At 39.5% G+C, this 23,560-nt stretch overlaps 1 protein-coding gene across 1 annotated transcript in view; it reads right to left on the reverse strand.

Annotated features, from left to right (window-relative positions):
* Window positions 1-16,834: 16,834 nt before the first annotated feature.
* BICD2 (BICD cargo adaptor 2) overlaps window positions 16,835-23,560 on the reverse strand; it is a 46,461-nt gene continuing 39,735 nt past the window's right edge. The window contains exons 7-8 of the mRNA XM_026857628.1: window positions 22,129-22,339; window positions 16,835-18,942 (exon numbers count right to left, since the gene is read on the reverse strand). Coding sequence (XP_026713429.1) covers window positions 18,937-18,942; window positions 22,129-22,339 — 217 coding nt within the window. The 3' untranslated portion in view covers window positions 16,835-18,936. The remainder of the gene's footprint in view (window positions 18,943-22,128; window positions 22,340-23,560) is intronic.

Here is a 23,560-nt window from a genome sequence, read left to right on the forward strand (position 1 = left end):
GGCCTGCCGGGTGCAGCCGGCCGGGGAAATGGGCAGCACATGCCTTGGGCCGCCCGCGCACCCCGCGGGGGTTCTCCCTGCTGCGTTGGCCAAGAAATAGGAGGCGCGCCCAGAGCGAAGCCCGAAGTCCCGTCCGAAGGAAGAGCGAGGGAGGCTTCGAACGGCCACGGGCTCCCAGAGCAACTGCTGCCGCCGGGGCTGAAAGCTCCTGGTGCGGCCGCGTGTGGGGAGGCCCGGCTGGAGCGAGCGACCCGGGGCCGCGGAGGGGAGCGGCGCAGGTACCAGTCCTGCCGTCCGGGCCCCTCAGACAACCACCCGCTTCCCACCTCCCAGAAACTCAGCCCAGGCCCTTTCAGGGCTTCTTCCCAAGTCAGAGCAGGAGCTGCCCCCCTGGGCGCTGGGAGCCAGCGCAGCTGAGGCCGAGGGTGATGCTGCCCCACAGGGGCGGCGGCTCCATAACGCTGTGCTGGAGAGTGCAACCTTCTGCCGAGGGTAAAACCCGGCCTTCGCAGGTGAGCTGCGTGTTTGAAGGAGAGATTTCTGAGAGTGTGGATGGGCTGAGCCCAACTTGGGGGAGTTTCAATAAGGCTGCCCTTGGGCCACAGCAACCCCCAGCAGCGCTACAGGCTTGGGGAGGAGTGGCTGGAGAGCAGCCAGTCAGAGAGGGACCTGGGGGGGTTGATAATGAGCCAGCAGTGTACCCAGGGGGCCAAGGAGGCCGATGGCATCCTGGCTTGTGTCAGCACTGGCGTGGCCAGCAGGGACAGAAGAGATCTGAGCCCTGGGCTCGGCACTGGTGAGGCCGCCCCTCGGTGACTGGGTTCAGTTTTGGGCCCCTCACCCCAAAAAGGCCATTGAATGGCTCAAGCGTGGCCAGAGAAGGGCAACGGAGCTGGGGCAGGGTCTGGAGCACAGGTCTGCTGGGGAGCGGCTGGGGGAACTGGGGGGGTTTAGTCTGGAGAAGAGGAGGCTGAGGGGAGACCTCCTGGCCCTCTGCAACTCCCTGACAGGAGGATGCAGAGAGGGGGGATGAGTCTCTTGAGCCAAGGAGCCAGCGCCAGGCCCCGAGGGAATGGCCTCAAGCTGCCCAGGGCAGGGTCAGGCTGGCTCTGAGGAAGGATTTCTTTGCAGAAGGGGCGGTTGGGCGTTGGAATGGGCTGCCCAGGGCAGGGGGGGAGTCCCCATCCCTGGGGGTGTTGAAGAGTCGGGCTGACCCAGTGCTGAGGGATCTGGTGGAGTCAGGAACAGTCAGGGTGAGGTTCATGGTTGGGCTGGAGGAGCTTCAAGGGCTTTTCCAACCAAGATGATTCTGTGAAAGTATTAAACTTAAAAGCATATATCAAGCAACCTATCTATGAAAGAACGAAACCGCGTAAAATGGTCTTCACAAAGGCATTTACCTTCAGGAAAAAATGCAAACCAGTAAATTCAAAAGTTAACTGTGGTGGGCTTTAGTCTATTTTTTATTACCCAGTCCCTGCTCCTTAACTTTCCCCTGGAACAGCCAGCTTTGATGTGGGCCCCATTATGAAAATAAACTTTTGAGTAACTTCAATAGTGTGGTGGAATGGGAGAATATCTTTGTTTCATAAACGTTGTAACAAATTTCATAAAATTGATTTCTTTAATTATTCCAGAACTGTTCTAGAGTAACTTTATGAATAGGGTCCAGTTAAACCAGAGTAAGAAAGCACATTTATCAGTAATGAACCAACATGGATTTCTTGATGTTACTTTTGAAATCCTACATGTTCCTTTCAAAATCCTACCTCAAAGCATTAATATACATATGCAATATTCATATACAAGTAATGATTTAAGAGATTAGGCTCCTCACATTTATTGCTGTACTAAACAGTTATAACTCCCTGCAATTAGTCCTGTCCTTTAGGACAATGAAGCAGATCATCTCTAAAGTACTTTCACCAGAGCAGATCTCAGTTTACCAACTACTGCTACATGATATAGAGGTATTCAGCAGCAGAAACAAACTTAAAAATTGTTGAAAATTACTCAGTTCTTTGCTCTCAAGAAAGCAAGGTCCGTGCTGTAAAGCGTAAAGCTAAGACAAACTATTTTAAGCATTTAAGCATATTTGATATAGCACCAGAACACCAAATAACCCAATTCTTCAAAAGGATCATTTTATTCCCTCACCCTAGCCAGCATTTTGGGTTGATTTTTTTTTTTTTCCCCCCCCCTAGAGAATTAGAGCATTTTTTATTGTAGGTGCTCTGTTACAGTCTGGGCATTTGCAGTATTTCATTTGTATCTCTGACCAGAATTAGCTGAGTAATTTTGGAGAAAGTTTACAATTTAAGCAAACATTAAATTGTAGCCATCACGTTTGGCCAACTAAGATTGTAACAAAGGGCCAGTATAAGTTTCTTCACATCTAAGAATAAACCATTTCTTCAACCAAGGTAAGTAATCTGAAGTCAAAGAGCAGTTTTAGTAGATAAGCACTAAGAAAAGAAGGGCTCTTTTTTGCAACTCTGCTAGAGATTTGAAGGAATAAAAGCTACTGAGAAGGTAGGCTGACAGTACCAGCAAAAAAAGCAAAACAGTACAGATCTGGTTTTAAAACAGGAAGGTGTTTGCTGGGACGCTTCCTCTGAATATTGTGACTTTCCCACCCCTGAATTGAGAAGCATCCAATTCTTTAAAAGCATGAGGAACAAAACCTGGGATTGTGCTTTGCGGCACGGTTTATGACTCCTGAGTAAAAGCATAGGACTCAACCTTTTATTGAGTTGCAGGCTGTAGATCCATATCCAGCTCTGTTCATCTCTTTCCTTCTAACCTATTTCAGGCACCCAAGCTGTTTCCCTTTGGTGTCTCATGGAGGAACTTGTATTAGGAACAAGTCCGCCTTGTCAACATTTCTGTCACTTCTGCTGTTCTCAGGCTTAATAGTGAAGAAGTCAAAGCTTCTATTAACTAGATTAGAAACTGATTAGCAATCTTCTGCATTGAACTGGATCTTGATGAGCACCTTAACGTCTTAGTTTTATTAAACCTGACTTGGAAATGCAAACTGCACTTTGTACCCAGTACAATATACTTCTTTCCTTTAAGCTTTGAAGCACTGGGCGATCTCCACTGATTGTTGTCTTTATTGTGGGATATTTTTTATTGTTTTCAAACCCTTGATGTCTAATGCACATGTATGCAATGGTAAGAGAAAAGGGTCAATAAATGCAGTGTAAGCAGTTAGTAAAGTTCACACAAATACTCATTCTTTCTCCCTCCAGAAAGAAAAAAGTTCCCTGTCATATCACATTAAAATTCTTTTACAAGAAGAGCTCCCTCAACACAAATTAATTCTCCCTCATGGTAGGCTTTGCAGTTGAATAAGGATTACCATTGCGCGTCCAGGAAAGATAAATCTAAAGAGGGTAAAAATAACCTCTTATAGATTTAATGATACATTGGAGACCAAGAAACTAAAGCTTTGCAAATACATGGGTTTTGTCTGACATGCTTTTCATGTAAAAGATGCATGTCATGTTCTCTTCCGGATGATGTAATCCTCAGGGTGACCTTCATGTGCTTTTGCCATCATATGACACTCTACTGAATATACAAAGTTCCTTTGTGTACAGAGTCCTTATTTGTAACTCCCAGAATTTTGACCAGAGCTTTTTTATTCCTTTCTGAAGAGACTACTTTTCATTTTAAGATTAAGATTACTGTAACATGTCTTTTGATTATTTATGCAATCTCATTTTCATGATTCTGACCCTTTTCAACTGTAGAAAAAGAAGTAATGCTTTATTTCTCATTCACAATGAGATTAAAACACCAACTGCAATAAAAATTTTAAAATTTATGGCAGCACTGAAACTGATTCTGTTGCTTTCATTTTAAGTTTAAAAAAAAAAAAAAGGAAAAAATGATTCCTCAAAGGTAGCTTTCAAGGGGGAATTTCTAAGCTGAAACCCTACTGAGGTAGGGTTTGGGTTTTTTTTTTTAATACCACCTTAGGCAAAAGCAAGTTTATTACATATTCACCAACACCAGTTACCAGAGCAGCCAGGAAACCAGAGGAAAAAAACACAAAACAATAGAGAGACAAAACTAAGAAATGCAGATATGAGTAAAGTCGTCCTCCATTCAGGACAACTCCTGTAGCAGCTTTTATGCTCTGGCATGAGATTTTTATAGGAGAGTGGAATAGTCTCTATTGTATCCCCATGTCATAAAGGAGTTGAACTTAAATATACTAGGGCTTGTATTCTGGATCAATGTTAATTCAACTTAATAACGAGGCATTTCAAATCCTTTCTAGTTTCACTGGTATTTTTTATACACTGGCTTAACAGGTTTTTTTCATATAAATTGATTCAGATGTTCTTAAGGTAATATACATCAAAGTTGTTATCTGGATGCTCTGAAAGCAGAAGCAGGTTCATATCACAGATAATGAATGATCAGAGTATGTCACTTCTTCCTGGAGTCTGATCTTCACAACTAAAAATGTACTTCTTGGAGTCCCCAGGGAGGGCAACAGAGCCATTCTTCATCTTTTCAATGCCGGGCTGGGGAAAACAATAATCCTGCTGCCCTTACCTGACAAATAACACTGAGCTACAAGGGTGGTGGATTTCTTCTGTGCCTCTCGTGTAAAATGAGGGTAGTATGTAACGTAAAATGAGGGGACTCCTAATATCCTGACCAGAAAAGCTACACTTAATGTGTGACTATCAACACTCACAAGAGAGAATGATGAGAATGAGGAGGTGTTACTGACCTCTGTAGCTAAAAGCAACATGTGTGGCAGCCAGCAGACTCCTGGTCTCTTCCTGAGCGTCTCTGCTAGCCGCAACCAGAATACCAAGGCTAAACTTGTGACAGAGCACAGTAGTGTTACAGAAACCTCTATGCATATATTAGATTCTGTTTACTGTGGGTTTGCATTTATATTTTTAGATTTCTGAAAGCTGTAGACTTGTCAGATGTGTATACTCATCTACTGAATTGGGGATGAACTCAGTGACCCAGAAGGTTCTTTCAACTCCCAAGTTCATAATTTATTTTGTATCACACTATAAAGTAAATGGGGAGTTATAGCTTGTCACCATTTGATTAAACATTTCCAAACAACACTGGCTTTCACACTACCCTCAACAACAAGATAGGCTTTATGAATTGAATCATCTGACATGGCACAGAGGTGATATTTTTCAAAAACAATGTCTTTCAGGAACATAAACTCCACTATTCAAAAGGAAAAGGACAGAGGTACCTAAATGCTCTGAGTGTTGAGCAGGATTTAGATTCAGCTTTTTCAGGAATTATTAGTTACATATTTAAATAATCTAAAGGGCACTGTAGATTTTACCCCCAAGTTTTTTGTAACCTAAAATCAGCCAAAATGAGATTTTGTTGATTTGTTGCTTTGATTGGAGAGGTACTAAAACTGGAATATCTGTCAAACAAGAGGAGGAAGTACTGTTTTTCTAGGCACCATTAGATTACAGATTTACTCCAGCTTTGGCCTGAAAGAGGCTAGAAATGTTGACTTTTAAGACAACACACATGGTCTGGCAAACAATAAGGTTTAGCTTTCAAACAGGAAGAGAGAATTACGGCACTTGATTTTTGTCATCCTGGTCACTGTTAATCTGGGTTCAGAAACAAACACTGACTTATTCTGAATTTTGGTAAAGGCATTCTCATATCTTTTTTCTGTTGCTCTTAAAGACATCACATCAGTTACGTAATTATTCAGTGACTTATGAGTGACCCTGCAAATCAGTTGAATCAAAAATATTTAGTAGAACGTATTTACTCTGGAAAAAAAAAATCACCAACATAGTTAGCACAATATTTATGTAATCTATTACTAAATCATCCAGAGTACAAACATATATCCTTTAAAAATAGATTATCTTCGACCTTCCATTAAACTACTAAAAGGTTCTCATACAATAAGAATGTTCATTTATAAAAGTTTCAAACCAGCCATCATCAATTGCTCTCCTCACAGACCTAGTTCATGTGTTATCAGGATCTTGATGAACGCAATAGTATCAAGAATTACCCACAGCTTGCTCCTGCAGCCCTCAAACCTGCCCTGACAACCACATCTTAATATGGTGATAATCACAGTTCTGCCCAGCCCATGATTTGGCCTAGCCAAGTCATAAAGCAGAGGGGGAGAGAAAGGTTTATGTATAGCTCCTGCCCTGCAAGGATGTGCCTGTTTTCTGTCATATGTAAGACCTTGTGCCACATCCATCCCCAGGAAAGCAGGTAAGTAAACCCGATTTATTAAAGCACAGTCAATTTTCATCTCCTGTCTTCAAGGAGTCAGATGGCCAACCCTCTTAAAGAATTAATTGGGGAGGCTGAATCAGCATAAGCATCTTATGGGACCTCTTTTCAAAAACAGCTATTAAAATCTCATCTAATTTATATACCTGTATAAAGCCTGAACTTCCTTGAAAATCAGAATATGTGAATGGCTTTTTAGCCAAAGGACTTTTAATTTCTAGATCTTTATCTACTGAATTATATAGTGGATTTAATTTTTACATGTGCATACAATTTGGATACACTTAATAGACAAAAAATGTTAGACTATCTGTTTTTCTTTATACCTGTATTTTCTTAGATGCCACTGTAATGAGAAAAGGCAAGCTTTAAGTAGCATGGTCTTAACTAGGGATCATTTTGTTAGGCTTAAATATACCAACTAGTCTACCACATGACTTTACTCATGAAAGAAAAAATACAAATGAAGATGAACTACAAACCCAAAAGTGGACTTTCTTTAAATCTCTGAGAAAAATCAAGTCTTTCCTGAAGCCTTTAATTGTTAATTAAATAACAGAATTACTTACTATTTTTGATGTAGCAGGTCCATCTCCTGTTGAGAAATTACAATTTTAGAAGGTATTCCACTGGAATTAGTTACTGTAGTTTCTACATTAGCACTAGGCAGCAAAACTTCATAAAATAAAACTAGGCTTTTCATTTCAGTACTTAGAATTCAGTTACCTGGACCTCAACTGAAGTTGACTTGTCAACTGCTGAACTTTGTTCTTCTTCCCATTATTATTAACAACTGAGTAACCTATCACAGACTTTCCTCCACCAGTGTCCAGAAGGGAATAAAACATGGCTGTGTGTAAATCCTTCCTGTGAAAGAGAGAACGACTCCACCTCCGTGAAGACTGAACCATTAAAAAAGGAAAAGGTGGCAGCGTTAGTTCAAGCCATTAAATTTAGGTCCTTTTTGTGTTTATCAAATTCCCCTGAAACATTATTGAGCCAGTTTTTGCCCACATCTCTATGGACAACCACATCTTACCATGATTCAGCAGCAAAGTTTCATCCCCTTTTTCTTGCCTTTGTACCTTAATGCTCCCCACTGAAGTCTAGGTTTTCATACAGTCTTATCGCAGAGACAGGCTGTTTGATACTGGGGGTTGTTTTTTACTAGATGGTAAAAGCATCTATGGCATTATTTCTCTTTTGTGAAGAGTGATAGTAACCAAAGGTACACCATGAGTTCAGGCAGAGTGCAGAAGAGAGCAATCAGCTAGACACATCTTTCTTTGTAACTTTTCTGAGTAGTTGATCATGTTGTGACCAGACACTGGATTTTCCTGTAGTCAAGAGGAAAAAAAGATCCGTAAGTAAAGAAATTGGCATCAAAGGCATAATAAGTAGGACACAACATTCCATAAGCAAAGGAATCCTCTCCCTGAATGATTCAGTGCATGGCAGAGCCCTGAGCTGACACCTTTCCCAAAATTTATGCTGAAGCAAGCTACAACAGAAACAGCAAGAAACAACCAATGAGGAGATCAGAGATGCAGGAATTCACCATCATTCCTTAATGGAAAGTAGCCTGGGGGTGGCAGGAAGACCAATGTATTTCTCCCATCAGCACAGCAAGAACAGATTCCTGGTTCTCTGACTCCTAAAAATAGCACTAGACCCCAAACAATGACAGCATGACAGGGAAGAGAGCCAAAGCACAACAGCTTCTATAAAATGCCATATTTAAGTTTTTCTATCTGCCATGCATGTGTGACCATGCTATCCATTAAGTAATGAGATTTATGATTTGTTTTAACAGCTTTAGCTTTGTTCCTCTCTGGAACTCTGCTATGGGACTTGATGTCTGCTTCAAGACCCTCTGCAGTGCTTGCCTAGCTTCTTACCTTTCACAGACACCCTGTGCAACATGGTAATGGTGGTAAGCAGTGAGCTGAAAATATGTAGAAGTACTCAATTATTTGCAACCACCTCCCCCAGAACTGGCCATGGCCTACTCTACTCACCCATGATGACACCTTGGCCATGCTGGTTTGAAACAGTGCTCTCAGAATGGATTAAGGATGGGCAAAGTGGAAGATGCAGGCTGAGCTCTCGCTGGTTGACAACCACTCTATCAAGCCTGTTGACCTAATGTGCATCTGGAAACGTAGCTTTTGCTGGCCCACAACCCATTCCTACTAGGCATGAAAATTAGCAGGCAGAGCAGGTTCCTGGTGATGGCAGGTCCAGCGCAAGCCCAAAGTAGTTCGTTATGTGGCATAGTGACAAATGACACACGCTCAGAAACCAAGCTGAGTTACCAGAGGGGTGCAAACAAAAAGAGTTAAAAAATTTCTTCACACTTGTGGTTCCATTTATTGTCTATCACATGACTTCTACGGTATTCAGTGGTAACCCTTCATAAAGCTGCATGTTCCAAAGCTGCCAAGCTGGAAGCTTGTCAGAAGAGCAAGAAATACATTCAAGACGAGCTGTGAAGAGCTACGGGGAACACTGCCGGAGCTAAACAGAGGGGAAACTAGAGGGGAAGGAAGATGAATTCTTGAGACAAAAGTCAAATCTTTTAGTGTAGAAGAAACATGACAATTTTTGCTTTGCTATCAGCTGGCATTTCCTCTGCAGCCACCCACCCACCCAAGCAGTGTGTGCGGCCGGCGCTGCTGAGCCGCCTGTATTGCGCTGCCATCTCGTGTTTCCCGGCAGAACTTCTCCAAAACAAAGCAGGCGAATTGCAAGCAATGATACCGCATGTTCAAGCATAACAAGTGTGTCCCTTTTAAATTTTTTACCCTTTAGTTATGAATGAAAGCATGTCACATAAAGCTGCAAACTGGATACAAAGCTTTTAAGTGCTTATTGCGGGAACGTACCCTTAACAAGACTCCCTAGAGCCAGAGAGAAGGAATTAGGAGACCATCCAGTCTTTTTCTCTGCAAGCTTCATGGTTTTTGCCTTTTAAAGTATTTGAGTGTTCTATAGGCAAGGCCCCAAAACCAGCCACTGGCACTGAATTTAAACCATTGGCACCTGGGCTTCTATAGCTTGTTGTGGTTTTTATTTTTGTATCCTGATATCTGGAAAAGAGTTCTTGGGAAGGTGGGAGCAAGACTAATCTCCTACTCTGGATTCTCCACCCTTCCCTTAGACCACAGTCAATCTTACTTCACAAAACTGAGATTACAAAGAGAGCTGTTCCAGACATTTAACAGTTCTGTAATAACAGAGCGTGAGGGGGCTGAACTGGAAATTTGGTGCTTTCAGCACAAACGCCACATAGAAGAAAAAACAGCTCAGATCATCAGTGGTGGCCAGATTCATAAAGAATACAATTTAATAGACACCTTTATATTGTCCAGATCCTCCAGTCATGTTGCATAAACCGATCTGCTAGTGCAAATTTTAACTCATCTGAGCAAATTTATGCCTTCATTTGCTGGACACTAAGAATAAAACACACAGCCCAGCAAGGCCGAAGAACAAGCATTCCGGGTCAAGTCTTCAACAGGCAGATGTCCCGCCTAGCAAGGACTTGCACTCTTGTCTCCCCTCTAGTCTCTTAAAGCTCACTTGGAAAAATTTTCTTCACACTACTTAAACCAGTCTTAGACTGTCCAGTATAAACAGCTACACAGGAAAATAATCGTACGTTGTGTCAGGAGCCCTGTAATCACATAAACCCTGCAACATTTTTTTGTGCACATACCACCACAGCAGACTTAAAACAGCATCTGCACTTACACATTTTAGCCGTGTGCACCGAAGGCTAAAGGAGGGACTGCTCGTGAGGCCGTTGCAGAGATACACACTCTAAATGAGTAAGGCAGAGCTGGGCAATATGTGGTTATCACAGTGATAGCACAGCTCTAATATTAAGTTCTAAAACATTCAGGAATGGACTGTCACATTTCCCATACCAGTCTTGTGGCTCCCTCCCTGTGGACCTGTCCTGCACTGCCAAGCTTTCTTACCCTTCTGTTTCTATCACTGACTTTCTGCACAGTTTCCAGAGGGTACTGAGGGTTGCAGATCTCCCAGCCCCCCCCAGGAGCGTATCCATCACTAGGATAAGGTATCTCAGTGTTCGGGCTATTTTAGCTTTGGAAGCTGGTACTGACACAGACACTGACTTGGCTGGAAGCTTTCCATAGGCAGATGGGGCAGCAAACTTAGTTCTCTTAATATAACAACATAGAAACTAATTTTATTAAAACCATGTTTAAAAGCAGCCTAACCTAAGGCTAGTCAAATGTGTCTGCTCACACTTGATACTGACATTCAGTTAAGTAGAGCTGTATTTAGATGGACTCAGGTATTGATTAGAAGAAATATCTTGATATACATAGATAGAAAATCGTTCTATAAACTGAAGCTTAAAGAAAGAGGATTCCTGCAACCCAGGAGACTTGCATGAGACAATCTGAAACCACACAGACAAAAGCATTTAAATATGCCAGGGAACTTACTCCTCTCCCACACATTCTCCTCATTTTCTTGCACTGTTTCTTCTTTCTGTAGTCTCATGTGCCTCTTCCTTGCCCCTGAATGGCTAGTAAATGTGTTAGCTGATCCCTTTAAGATGGAGAAATGCATATTATGCAGTCTGTATTACCAGACTACACTAAATTGCCAGCTGCTTTTCTGGAATTGAGTTGTTCCTAGGCTTTATGCCAAACAATCCCTGCCCACGGCAGATCCAGCTGCTCCAAGTTGCTCAACAGTCCATCCTAATCCATTGCTGCCATTTTTTCCTTGCTGCCTCTTTCATATTTTCACATACCTCCCTCTCTTTTTTCTTTTTTTTTTTTTTTTAAACCTGCCTCATGCTCACACCCTTTCCCTCACTTTCTCATTTATCCTTCTGCCACTTCCCGTTCTCCTCACCCCACAGAAACACATCAGTTTTTCTACAAATAGGTTATTTGGGATTGGACCAGTTGCTGCTTTTGCGAGCTTTTTTCTGTCTCCATGAATGCAACATCCCTTCTGAAACAGGACACTGGTGAAAGCTGGCCTCCAGCGGAATGAGAGAAGCAGCAATGACAATTTTGCCTCCTACAAATGACACACAGATGGAAGCAGATACATTTGTTGCCCCTTTGCTGGCAGATGTTCTGTCAGGTTTATTAAAAGAGCCCCAAGCTCCATAAACATGATGAAGCAGCAAAAGTAACAGTCTCAGTTTACACCTCTGGGAAAACCCTTCCAGATGAGAGTGAAGAGCCTAACCCAAGTCAGAAAAGAAATCAGGAAAGATCATGATAACAATGACTCCAAGGATAAAAAGAAACAAAGGCGAGAAGAGAAAGGCAGGTATTCTTACCATGCTTTCCACTGCCCAACCAGCTTCTGCAACTGGATTAGAAAAGGCAGAACACAAACTTCATCTTTAGCTCCCAGCCCTTCTTGAGGCTGTAATTCCAGTTCTGCTGTGGACTGTTGGTAACTTAGGGGGGTTGTGAACATCACTGAGAGCCTAACTGCATATTTTACTGAGTTGACGAAAGATACTTTAGCCTCTGGCATAACAGCTCTTAGAAGTGTTCTCAGCTATTCCATGCCCTCATTGTTCCAATTAAAGGTTGAACAAGCTTTTAGCAAATATTTTTATACAGAAAGTAAACATTTATTCAGAAAAGATAGATTTTTATATATATATATGTTATATATAAATAGCATTTTACTCTGTTATTTAAATAAAAAATACCCAGGCTTTCATCTATGTAGCACAAGGGAAAAAAAGATAAAAATCAAAGACAAACTTTTTCTTTTCCCCTACCATTCTAGTTATTGTACCTAAAAGTGTTAACTTAAGAAAACCACAAACACTAAAAACCACTATCAGTGATGCAAAGTCAGGCATGCAGTTTCATTGGCAGCTGATAGGAAGGTGCAATTCGAGACATCTAGAAGACGCCACCATCTCTGATGAACTGCCAGCAGCACAACAGAAGGTGCCAGCCACAGTGCTGCCTGTAAAACAGCCAGCAGGTCTTAGAGTAAGATGGCTTTTTTTCTGCAACTAAAAACCAAATTATATGGTGCCTGAAAACTGGATTCATTCTTGTTCCAGCTGGTTCCTAAAGTAATGTCATCAAAGACCAAAATTGATACCCAATGGCTGCTGAGCAGCTTGCACAAACCCAACAGCATGACAAGAGACAAGCAGTGCTCATGTTTGCAGCAAGATCTGAAGGCATCAGATCTGAAAGCCAAAGACTACCTTGTTAGGGAGAACAGATAGAAGACAGGGAGATTGGTCTGATGCTGAACAGCAGGGAGGGGCACAGCGTGGTCCATTTTTTGACTCAGCTCTTTAAGCATGGTCAGATGCACCACTTAAGCTCAGCAGGACAGCTGCTTCACCCTCCAACGTGAGAGCATCTGACAGAACTGCACTCTGTTCCAAGTCTGCTGCTACCTGGTCTGTTATTCGGATTAAAGCATCTGGAGTCAGGAAAGAGTAAACAACTTGCTGCCAACAAATGTGAAGCACAGCAAACCTCTGGCATTTCAGGCTGTAGTGGTGAGTAACTATCAGTGCTAACCTAACTAGCAGTACCTGCAGCTAAAACCAGTGACTCACTGCCAGCAGGTGCTGGGGCCTCTGCTGTTCAACTCAAGTATTTGCACTAACCAAAAAACCCTTGCCACCCTAAGCATGAAAAGCATGCATATACCAGCTGTAGCTGATAGCTAGGAATTCTGACCCTACGAAGAAAGACAAAACCACAAGGAACTCGCTTTTACAAACCAAATCTTATTCTTCAGAGCTGTTACCAAACAACCACATGATTACCAGCTAAAAAGAATGATTTCCCCATCCTAATAAGACACAAGTTCAGGCTATTCGTTTGATCCAGGTAAGATCACACTTTAAAACCTCCTCTCAAAGCTGTCAATAGCATAGGCTCAACAGTCTTCTCCCTGACAGAGACGTCAGTCTTCTAAATGGAGAGATATTAATGCTTGGTCTCTAAGACTTTGATAATTGGCTTAATAAAGGCTCATTGTTCATTTGGCAATAACAGGAAGCTAATGTTCTACTGCTGGATCAAACACTTTACTCTTTATCCCTTGATAAAGCCTTGAGCTCCATTCATTTGAATTCCAGGATAGAAACCACACAGGAAAATAAGCTAAATAACATTTGAGATTAGTAGAAGCTGCCCAAATGTTTACTCAATATAATGTGGAATAAGGATACAAACTGTCCTAGTTAGGAACAGTCTCATCACCAGAAATTAAGTGAAAAATGTTTGTGATTATGAAATTGCCAAATTGAGTGTTGTTCTTAGCTTTGAGTTAGCATGCACCTGAATGCTGAGAGACTCTCTTAACCTAAAATTTCCGTGTAAAAGATAGGGAGCAAGGTTTCAAGGAGAAGATATACTATCTTTTTAATGACAACCAATATGAAGCAGAATATAGTAAAATAACAGTTGTTTTTCCTTCTCTGCTTGAAGATGGAATTTGTAATTCCTCCAATACATTACTCTTTGATTAACCAGTTTCAAAAAAAGATAAAAAAATACCAATATTGAGAGTAACAGATTATGCAAGCACTACCAAGAATTTACTTTTAAAAATTCTGCTCTTTTAATACATATGATCTCATTCAAATGATATACTAAATCATCAGTTTTAAAGTTTCTCCTGCCCATTAAGCAGGTTACAGTATTTTAGCACAGGACATTGACAACTCAAATGTCCAACTGCTGACATTTTTGAAAGTTAAATCGCAGAGGTATTTTAAAAATATAAAGGTGTTCAAAATCCATGCAACTTAAACAGAATTGGGCAGGTACATTTTTGGCCTTTGCAGTGTCCTCCTAACCTGACATGTGATTTAGTAAAAAGCCACAGTATTTGTGGGTTCTGCCCATAAAGTCATTTCCAGCTTAGTTAACTGACTTCAACTCTTGCGTGCTAAGCTGGTGGAAATTTGGGTGTGCATACTTAGAACTCACTTCAGCCTAGCTTATATTCATGTCACCTACATGTAGCTAACTCAAACTAACTTAAACTGATTCTCAGGTTTTCTCCATCGTAAACACAAAAATCAGCTTGCATTACACTGCTCCCACTTGGTATACTGCTTCAGAAATAAGTCTACTTTATCTAAGAACCAGATCCAGCTTGTTTGCCGGCTTTTTTTTTTTTTTTTTTAAACAGTTACTGGATCTAAGACATTTTACAGCCACTTCACTTAATCATTATCACATCTGATGACTTAGTTACAGCACTGTGTCCCAAAGTCACAGGGTTGGGTGAGGTAAGGTTTGCTGTGCCAATTCAATGTACAAGATCATGTCTCGGATTACCTTGGGAGATACCATGCTCTGTATACAAGGGAAAAAAGTTCACTTTACAGCTGTGATGGCTCCTTCCTGTAGAAATTTGCCTTTGCACAGAGAAGCAGCAACCCTCCTCCTTTACAGGGAAGGGAAAACAACTCTCTTGGAAGAAAAGAAAGGAGTAAGATGAAGTAATCTTTTGAGTAGTTTGTACATCAGTGTTTTTCCCAGCAACCACTAACAAATGCTTGCTTGAAGCTTTTATAAACATTCAATATAATACTCAAAATAAGTACCTACTCAAAACAATATTAACCATATACTCAAAATAATCAGGTTAACCAGCTGCTTTGCTTGTTTTTGAGCTCACAAAGGTGATCTTTACAGTTTTTCATTGTTTTTATTAAGTCCTTGGGTGGAAAAAACCCATTTTCATGGTCCTGTAGGTCAATCTACATCATCAGCCTTTAAAAACCACAAGAATAGGAATAGATTTTTGAAACTCTAACTTCTGTAAATATTTATGTTAGCTAAATTTTACTATCTTATCCAGTGGGATCTCCAAACAGCACCTATGTCTTAATTTTCTTTGCCTTCATCCCATAAAACTAGGCACATGGGGACATTTAGGTCTTTCTCTTTTTTAGGCATCTAAGTACATCTGACAATCTGCCCTGTTCTCCCTGTGGGAAGTTAGTAGCTTGTTTTCAAGCCTTACTTGCAAGAAACAAATGATCACTACTGAGTTCCTAAATCTATGGCAAACAGCAGTGTTATATTAGCTGGCAGATTCCTTTTCTGGAGACTAAATACAGCAGTATCTGCAGTCTGGAATGTAGCTGGTGACCCACCCTCCCCATTCAGCATAGGCGACATTCCCTCCAGGCACTGTATTTTTTTTGTACAGAAGAGAGTCAGAGAAATTGATGTTTTAATTAATAGCCAGTCACTAGACAAACTTTTAAGCTAAATATTCTCCTTATTTTCTTACTAAAGCATTTTTGAACCACACTGTTCTATTTCAACAGGTTTGTTCTTGTTCTTCTGTCATTTGCGTGCACATATATTTATAACATGTTTCTCCCTTGGATCACTGTCCTGGTTCAGCCAGGACAGAGTAAAGTTTTCCTCAGCAGAGAGAGAGGGGGAAGGGATCTCCAGCCGGGTTATTCATACCATGCTGACGTCAGGTCCCGGGGCGGAAACCTTTTCCTTGCTCCTTGGTGGGTTCGGGAGGGAATTTTGCTTTCCGTAGACCAGCTAGCGGTATTTCTCTGTATATCGTTTGTCTTGTTCACTGTTATTGCTGTTTATTGTTGTTACCATTGATACTGTTGTTATTCAGATTGTTCTATCACTCTGTTGTACTAAATTTCTTGTTATTTTAGCCGGGGTCTGTGTCTAACTTCCAGCCCGACCGGTGCAGGTGGGGGAGAGGCAACGGCCACGTGGTCTCTCATCCCAGCAAGAATTAAACCTTGCACAATCACCCTGCAGATAAAGTTCCCGTTATAGTTAATGCAAAACTGTACAGTCAGGGCAAGCGTTCTAGCAAATATGCTCTGCTAGTTTACTGCACACAATTCAACAAAAATTTTTGAAGCCCAAGTAAAAATTGTCATATTACTCTCCAGTTACAGTATTAATTATGTTGATTAGCTGGTGTAATGCAACTGACTGCTACCAGATAAACAATAAACAGACTAGTTCTAGGAATCCTACCTGGGGACATAAGAGTTGTTCAACTGTAGTATAAAACTGTATTTAATATTTCTAGGGGCCAATATCAATTCATATCCTTGTATTGACAGGGCAAACCTTAGCCTCACCCTCAGACTTTAAGCATACTACTTAGGGGGTTTTTGTGAGTTTGTTAATTCTACTGGATAAGCATTATCATAACACATTTTTGAGAGTATATGAGGAGTTACAGATGTAACTTCAGGAAGACTTGTCACCACTGCCACCAAAAGTATTAGTCCTACCCTCCCCACTCCCGTACTACTACCAGTGTTTGAACGGCTATTTGGTGAAACAGATTAAACTAGTCTGATCCAGGCCAAAACTAATCCAGGAAAATCTCATGAAACAGCAGAGAGGATGGTGCCCCCCAAATACGAGTACAAATAATTAATTTTCTAGGACTGCAGTAAACTTAGTTTTATCTCTCAGATAAAAATTAGTATTTAAAGACTAAGTAAAACGGCGCCTTCTTAAAACACAAACACAACAAGCAGAAAATGCGATTCCTTTTCTCTTTTATTGATACTGCCAATGTGACTACCTTTACGCAGGCAGATTGCTTTCCTACATTAAGCACTTTTTTATTAATTTGGAAGTAACATTTTGCCTTCTATACCTCCTAAGGTTATCCAATTAACACAGTTATACTTTTAAGAAGTTTTCACATTTTCTCTTTAACTCTTTTTTTTTTCAGATCTGTGTAAAGGTTACTTGGCAAGAATACATGCATATGACGTTAAATGGAGACCAATCCACCACTAAAAGGTAACGCACATAAAACATAATACAGTACTTTGACATCATTTCAAATAAATACCCACATACAAATGTAGTAATTTTAAATGCAACAACTTTTCTTATGAATCAATACTGTAACAGAAGATGGAAATATAAGTCCCCACATCTAGGAATAATAATGCTTTTTTTCCAGCAAACAGAAATCTTTTCCCTGCTGTCAATATTATTTCAATTTGTACTTTTTTTGAGGAGTGGGAAGGCTCCCCCCCAATAAGTACCAATTTAATCATTTGTATGAGCCTCAACAAACAGTAGAGAGATAGGTACAGCTTGTTGATGCACTTCTCTGTTTCTGTTTCCTGAAATTACAATGATTAGATACAACATGCAAGAGAAGATATCAATGTTTTGTTGTTCACATTTGCAAACAATACTATGGTTAACTGCATCCACCACCATACAAAGCTAACATAACATCAATATTCTTGATACGTTCTTTGTACTGTTACCACAAACGTGTCAATACATCTTGCTCATTTGTTCAGCATGAGTCCATTTGGTTCCCAAAATGTATTCGGGTTTGTTTTTGTTTTTTTCTCTATACCCCTGAATTTGCAAGGATTTGCATGATGAAATATCATTGACTAACAGAATTTTTTACAATTCCTTGAATATATAATCTCTATAGTAAGACTACCCATTAAAAATGTGCGAAAGGGGAGTTCACTTTGCACTTATTGCTCCATGTTTTTAATAAATTCCAAAACAGCCATTCCATGTCTTCTAAGTTACAGGACTTAGACTAAGCTATTCTAAGAGTCTCCCTTAAAATTATTAAAGGCACTACTGGCAATAATTAATGACAGAAAGGCGCTGATATATAACACCCTATCATTGACAACTTTAGAATTTTTCTTTCTAAATGTACCATAATTTGGCACAATAAAATGAAAAAGTAACAAAACAATTCCAATTTGGAATTTAAATGGTATAGTTGTATAAAATTCTGTTAATCAATAATACTTCAACTTCCTAAAACCCAGGAATTCTGGAATTTATAGGTAATACTACTTATTTAATATTTTTCAAGTGCCTATTACTGTTTTAACCAGAGCAAAGTCAAGTTTTCTTCTTGTTACATTGAACTATTCCTAAGAATAATAATACAATATGAAAAAAACCCCAGAATTTGAATACCCTGGATTTCTTAATGAACATGGCAGTTAAAAAAAAAATCCGTAATTTAAACATATAAAGCTTAACATTTTATAATAATAAAAAAGCTGCTGAAGCACAGCACACAGTTTAGCAGAGCTCCTGTTTTTTGTTGAAACTCTTTTCTAATCATAATCTAGAGCCCTCCAAAGATCTCTGCCACATGCTGATGTAGAATTCAAGAATCACAAGCCCAAATTGAAGAGAGACTATGAGCACAAACCACTGCATTTATATAAACTCTTCTACATAAGGAGTTAAAGAAGCTAAAGAAAAATATCAAAATATCAAAAGTGCACAGGTTTAACAATCTGATAAGAAATGAGCAACTGCAATGAAATAAGAAATTCTCCCATCCGAACATTTCTAGTAGAAGATAAAACTAATATGGTGATCATTACATTTGAAGTAAGTTTCTTCAGCACTTGTAAGTTTTCTTACTGCATCAGCACTTATAGGTAAAGCTTGTTTGTTTTATAGCTTCAGACGTAAAAGGAAAGTTTCAGGTAGTATATAGGAAAAGGTGTTTTCAAAAGTTAGGATCAGGTCAGTGGTTTCCATTCTTTGTGCAATGGGCTACCACTTTTAACCAAAATGAAAGAGACTAAGAAATGCTGTTGCACTGTTGGAAAGGCCTTCTCCAGGGACTACTCTACAGCTGAAAAATGGAAAAATAAAATAGCATTAGGAAAAAAAATTTAAAAAAACAGTGTTTATTTCTCAATTAAAGAACTGAAAACTTAAAACAGACATGCTGCAAAAGCTGGTTAGTTGGTTAAGGGTGTCTTAACTTACTGGGGTAGAAGCAGCCATTTTAGCTCACAGATGCTCTCCAAGCTGATGAAACAATGCTTTATGGGTTTATCTTCGAAGCAATAGTTTTGCAGAAAGAAGGTTTCTTACAAGTACTGAATAAAGCTTTGCTGTTCAAGCACAAGTTAATAGCAATGAATGTGCAAGAAACATTTTCAGTGAAGCTTTAGACTCTCCAGAAACATGCAGGTCAGTATATCATGCAGGCCAATGCAGAGAATATCATTCAGAAAAAGAGCCTGCTTGTAGAGGTAGGTGATGGCTTAAGGAATTTTCCATGCTTTATCCCAAACCCATTCAAAGTGATACGACTTACAGCAAATGTACGTTTCAAGAAATTGTTAATCAAGAATTACAAGACTCAATCTAAACATTATCTAAAAATACAAACAGCAGGATCAAGTCACCTTACCACCATTCCTCATTTCTTTTTACAACAGGTGCTACAAGAAGCCATAACCTTGACAAGCTCAGATAGCAGTCAGGTTGGCTTTTTTGTTTCTTAAAGATCCACAGAAATGAATGAATATGGAAATGACTATTAAGACTACTGGGTTAATATTATAATTGCTCATATTTGGAACTGAAAGCTTGAGCCAAGATTTATAGTAATAGTCACTGTCTGGTAACACTGAAATCTTTATAGAACGTTCCAGTTAATTTGAAAAAACCTAACACTGCCTTCAATTAGTTTTTCCAATTTACCTTTTTGCCATTAGTATTTTGCAAAACTACTGCCATTAAGAGACATGGAAGCAGTGAAAACTGTATTAAAGCTCCCTACCACACTGGAAGCTAAATTGTAACTGTTTCTTTTGGAGCAGAGAAAGTTAGCACTCAAATGCCTGCTTTTACAAAGTATTTTTAAATGACAATGCAGGAATGAGAAGAATAAAGGCCTTTTGGAAGATTGTGCAGCAAAGAGAAAAGCAGGATTGAGAACTGTTAAAAGATGTCTCACTTCTAAAATATCGAACCTGCTATTTAACAATATTAAAGCTCAAATTCAGGAGAATTCAGTGTTTTCCAAAAAAAGTAATAATAGACGCACAGGGCCTAGTTTCTAAAGCCAGGATTGCTATTTGTTTAAACTTCTCAAGCAGTGATGTTTGAGCAACATATTAGGCTGAAATCACGTGGGGCTTTTTTTCCTCCTCTCCATATTGGTAAATGCAATTCTGGCATTGGACTGTGGCAATCTGATGTTTCCCAGCTTTGTAGCAAGGTTTCTACGGTTTCATTTGTTTAAAATCTCACTGCATAAGTTTAGAAGGCTCTCTTCTCCCCCCAGTCCCTAACATCTGGGAAGCCAAAATCCCATGTGGTTTCCCCTCACTGGGAAAACAAGCTGTGCTCCTTATTACCTTATATTAGTACTGTGATATCTCCTGACTACTTATAGGCAGAGTGGCAATGCACAGGAAGCAAGCTGCTGACCATCTACAAGAAATGGTAGTGAGATGAGGCAGTACCACACCAGGAATATTAGAATGGCTTTAAAAAACATCACTATCAAGCAGACAACTGTGCAGTCTCGCATTGCTTTTAGTAATACTATAGGCATACAAATTATTTTGAAAGAGTACAAAATGAACAGGGCTTTACATTAAAATAAAATTTGAGGCTAGGCACTTTAAAACTCTGGTTTAAAGAAAAATGTGTGCCTTGTGCTCCACAAATTTTCCACGATTTTGGAAGCAACGTTTTCAATCTTTTTCTCTTATGTAGGCACCAATTATGAAGTACACTTTCATATTATCAAACATATTGTAATTATGTGGCTAAAAAGGCCCCTTAAAAGTTCAATAGTAGACAAAGGTTTATGTGTTTTTAAATACTAATATGTATACTAAGCTACTTCATAAATAATTATTAGCAGGATGATCTGGTTCAACTTCCTGTGCCTATAATGTAGAGCCCTGTGAAACATGTGCTTGCATAAGGAATGTGGTATCTTCCATGTATTTAAAAAATGATCAGAGCTCTGACATACTATCCTATTTAGATTAATACTGAAAGCTGAGAAAAATTGTTTTGTGACTGATAATACTAGACCATAGTCACATTAATTCTACACATATATGCTATGTGGCTACAGTAATAAAAACAGATTCTTTCTGAAGTGTTATGCTTGCAAGGAGCAACACGAGACCACAAAGATCCTTTCAGGACGTGACACTTTTCCACAGCATAACTTCTTAAAGTGGAATTGTCTACCAGGTAGGATCCCAATTCTTAAAATTTTAAGTTTTATATCAGATGGGGTAAATATTGCATATTTTAATATAAATGTGCAAGTTTCTTCTGGTTAACCCTCTGAAGAGAGGGAAGCAGAGTGTAAATAATGTACCCTACCAAGTTTTTCTAGCTTTTATAGCCTATAAAAGCTTTAGGACTTTGGTCAGTGGTGTTATGACAGTAAGTTCTTAGTATCTGCCACAACAGGCAAATTAAGTTTGGTTCCAGCTTCAAAATGATCTGCATTTTCAAGACATGCCTCTAATTTTAATATTTGCCTTTCACCACTTCTTAAGCCACAGTAACAAGGAAGGTTTTCTGTTTGTTTCTGCTGTGAAAGCATTTACTGAAGTATGCTGCAACCCTGGAGAAAGGATCACATTTGTGCTATACAAACTACAATTAGTAGCACCAGATATACTATATCAGGTGTACTCTTTTAACACTTACCATAAACAGCAAACCCCATACATGTTAATTGTGGAAAAAGCTAATTCCTTTCCACTATTAACTTGTTAATAGCATCCCCATACTTATGAATTAGTTACAGTTAAGACCACCATAATACAATTTGTATTACCTGGTTCAACAACATACTAGTACAAGTCAACTCACTGCGACATTAGATAGTGGGGATTTATGCTGACAGTTACAGCTTAAAATAAGATGCATAATATGATTTTTCTACACACCTGTCCTAGTCACAATAGATTTTATATTTCTCACTACAAAAAACCTCATTGTTAAGGACAGATCCTTCAGATCTGTCTCCACAGGACCGAATATGACTTACACTAGGGTTACCGCTCTTGGCTTTGGAAGCAGATTTTGTGCGCACCCTTTTGGACTGCTCATGGTCTAGCTCCAAATGTTCCAGGCGCTGAGTCAATGCCAGTTTCTGCTGGATAGCCATTCGAAGCAAGGAGTTCAGAGTCTTCTTCTCATCCTCAGCTGCTGCAAGCTGCCGCTGCATTTCATCCAGCTGTGTGACGTATTCGTCACATCTGCAACGAAATATATAATCTTTAGCAATCCTGTTTCCATCTATTAAATACGAATCCCTTGTGTCTGGCCGGTATTAGCAAGAGTGACAGCTTTGCAGTTGCTTTCATCCACACCCTTGTAAATAGGAACTTCAATCAAACCTAGTAGAAATTCACAATTACTCTTCACAGGGGTTCTTACAATCCCACACTCAACACTTACATTCATGCCTTTCAAGACACAGTATAATTAACAGCATCCTTAGATAACGCAAGTACAGCGCCTGATAGATAAGTACTCACGTCTAAAGATCAGTAAGATATCCTTCCATAGTGAGTAGACAGAACGCAGTCAAATTACTTTTTTCTCTACTTACAGAGACCAAAACAGTTCTAAGCTTTAGGCCAAAAAGGGAGTCTGAGGAGAACAGTAGGAATGCTGCAAAATGACCATTACTAAGGCTATTAATAGCACCTGATGAGCACTTGAACTTTGTAGTTTGTTACTTTACACAGGGAGTCCAAATAACAAATTTCTAGTGGTGACTGAACAACATTGTTAAGAACAAGCATTTTTCATAATTCTACTTTAACCTACTCTGATTCCTGATGTAAAGATTCTATAATAGTGTTTTATTACTGTTTTCTCTATAGCAAGTGTCGTTTATATAATTGTTTTCACCATCAAAATTAATTTAAAAACAACTAAAGGAACTGAGTGTTACTGGGAACCCTGTAGGCAGAGCTGTATGAATGCCTGCAAGCTTCCATCTATGATCATTCCCACTGAGCTTGGAAGCTACTTAACTTGCACAATGCATCATGAACAATTTAAAAAATTAATGTCTTTACATGTAGATGAATATTTACTGCACGTGGAAGACCAATTATGAGTATGGGTAGAAAAATAAATATTCATAGGTACCAGCTGGAATTTACAATGGACACATCTGTAAAATACAACTTATTCATAAAAACAAAAATATCAGCAGAGAAGCATCTTTTGACATCAAAATGGAAAAGCCCCTGACTTTAAGGGACACTTATCACCATTACGTAATATAAAGCAGATAGGGAAAAAAAACCCACCACATCACAAAACAAAACTGCATTCACATGCAGATTCATCAGCTGTACTTTTACTATCAAGTCTGGAATTCTGCTCTCCCTGACTTCAAATAGCAGGATTAGGCCTATATTTCTAATTATATTTGCCTGGAAAGAAAAAACAAGGGGGGGGGG

The sequence above is a fragment of the Athene cunicularia genome (genome assembly GCF_003259725.1).
Source record: "Athene cunicularia isolate RWA chromosome 12 unlocalized genomic scaffold, athCun1 chr12_part1, whole genome shotgun sequence".
Taxonomy (NCBI): Eukaryota; Metazoa; Chordata; class Aves; order Strigiformes; family Strigidae; genus Athene; species Athene cunicularia.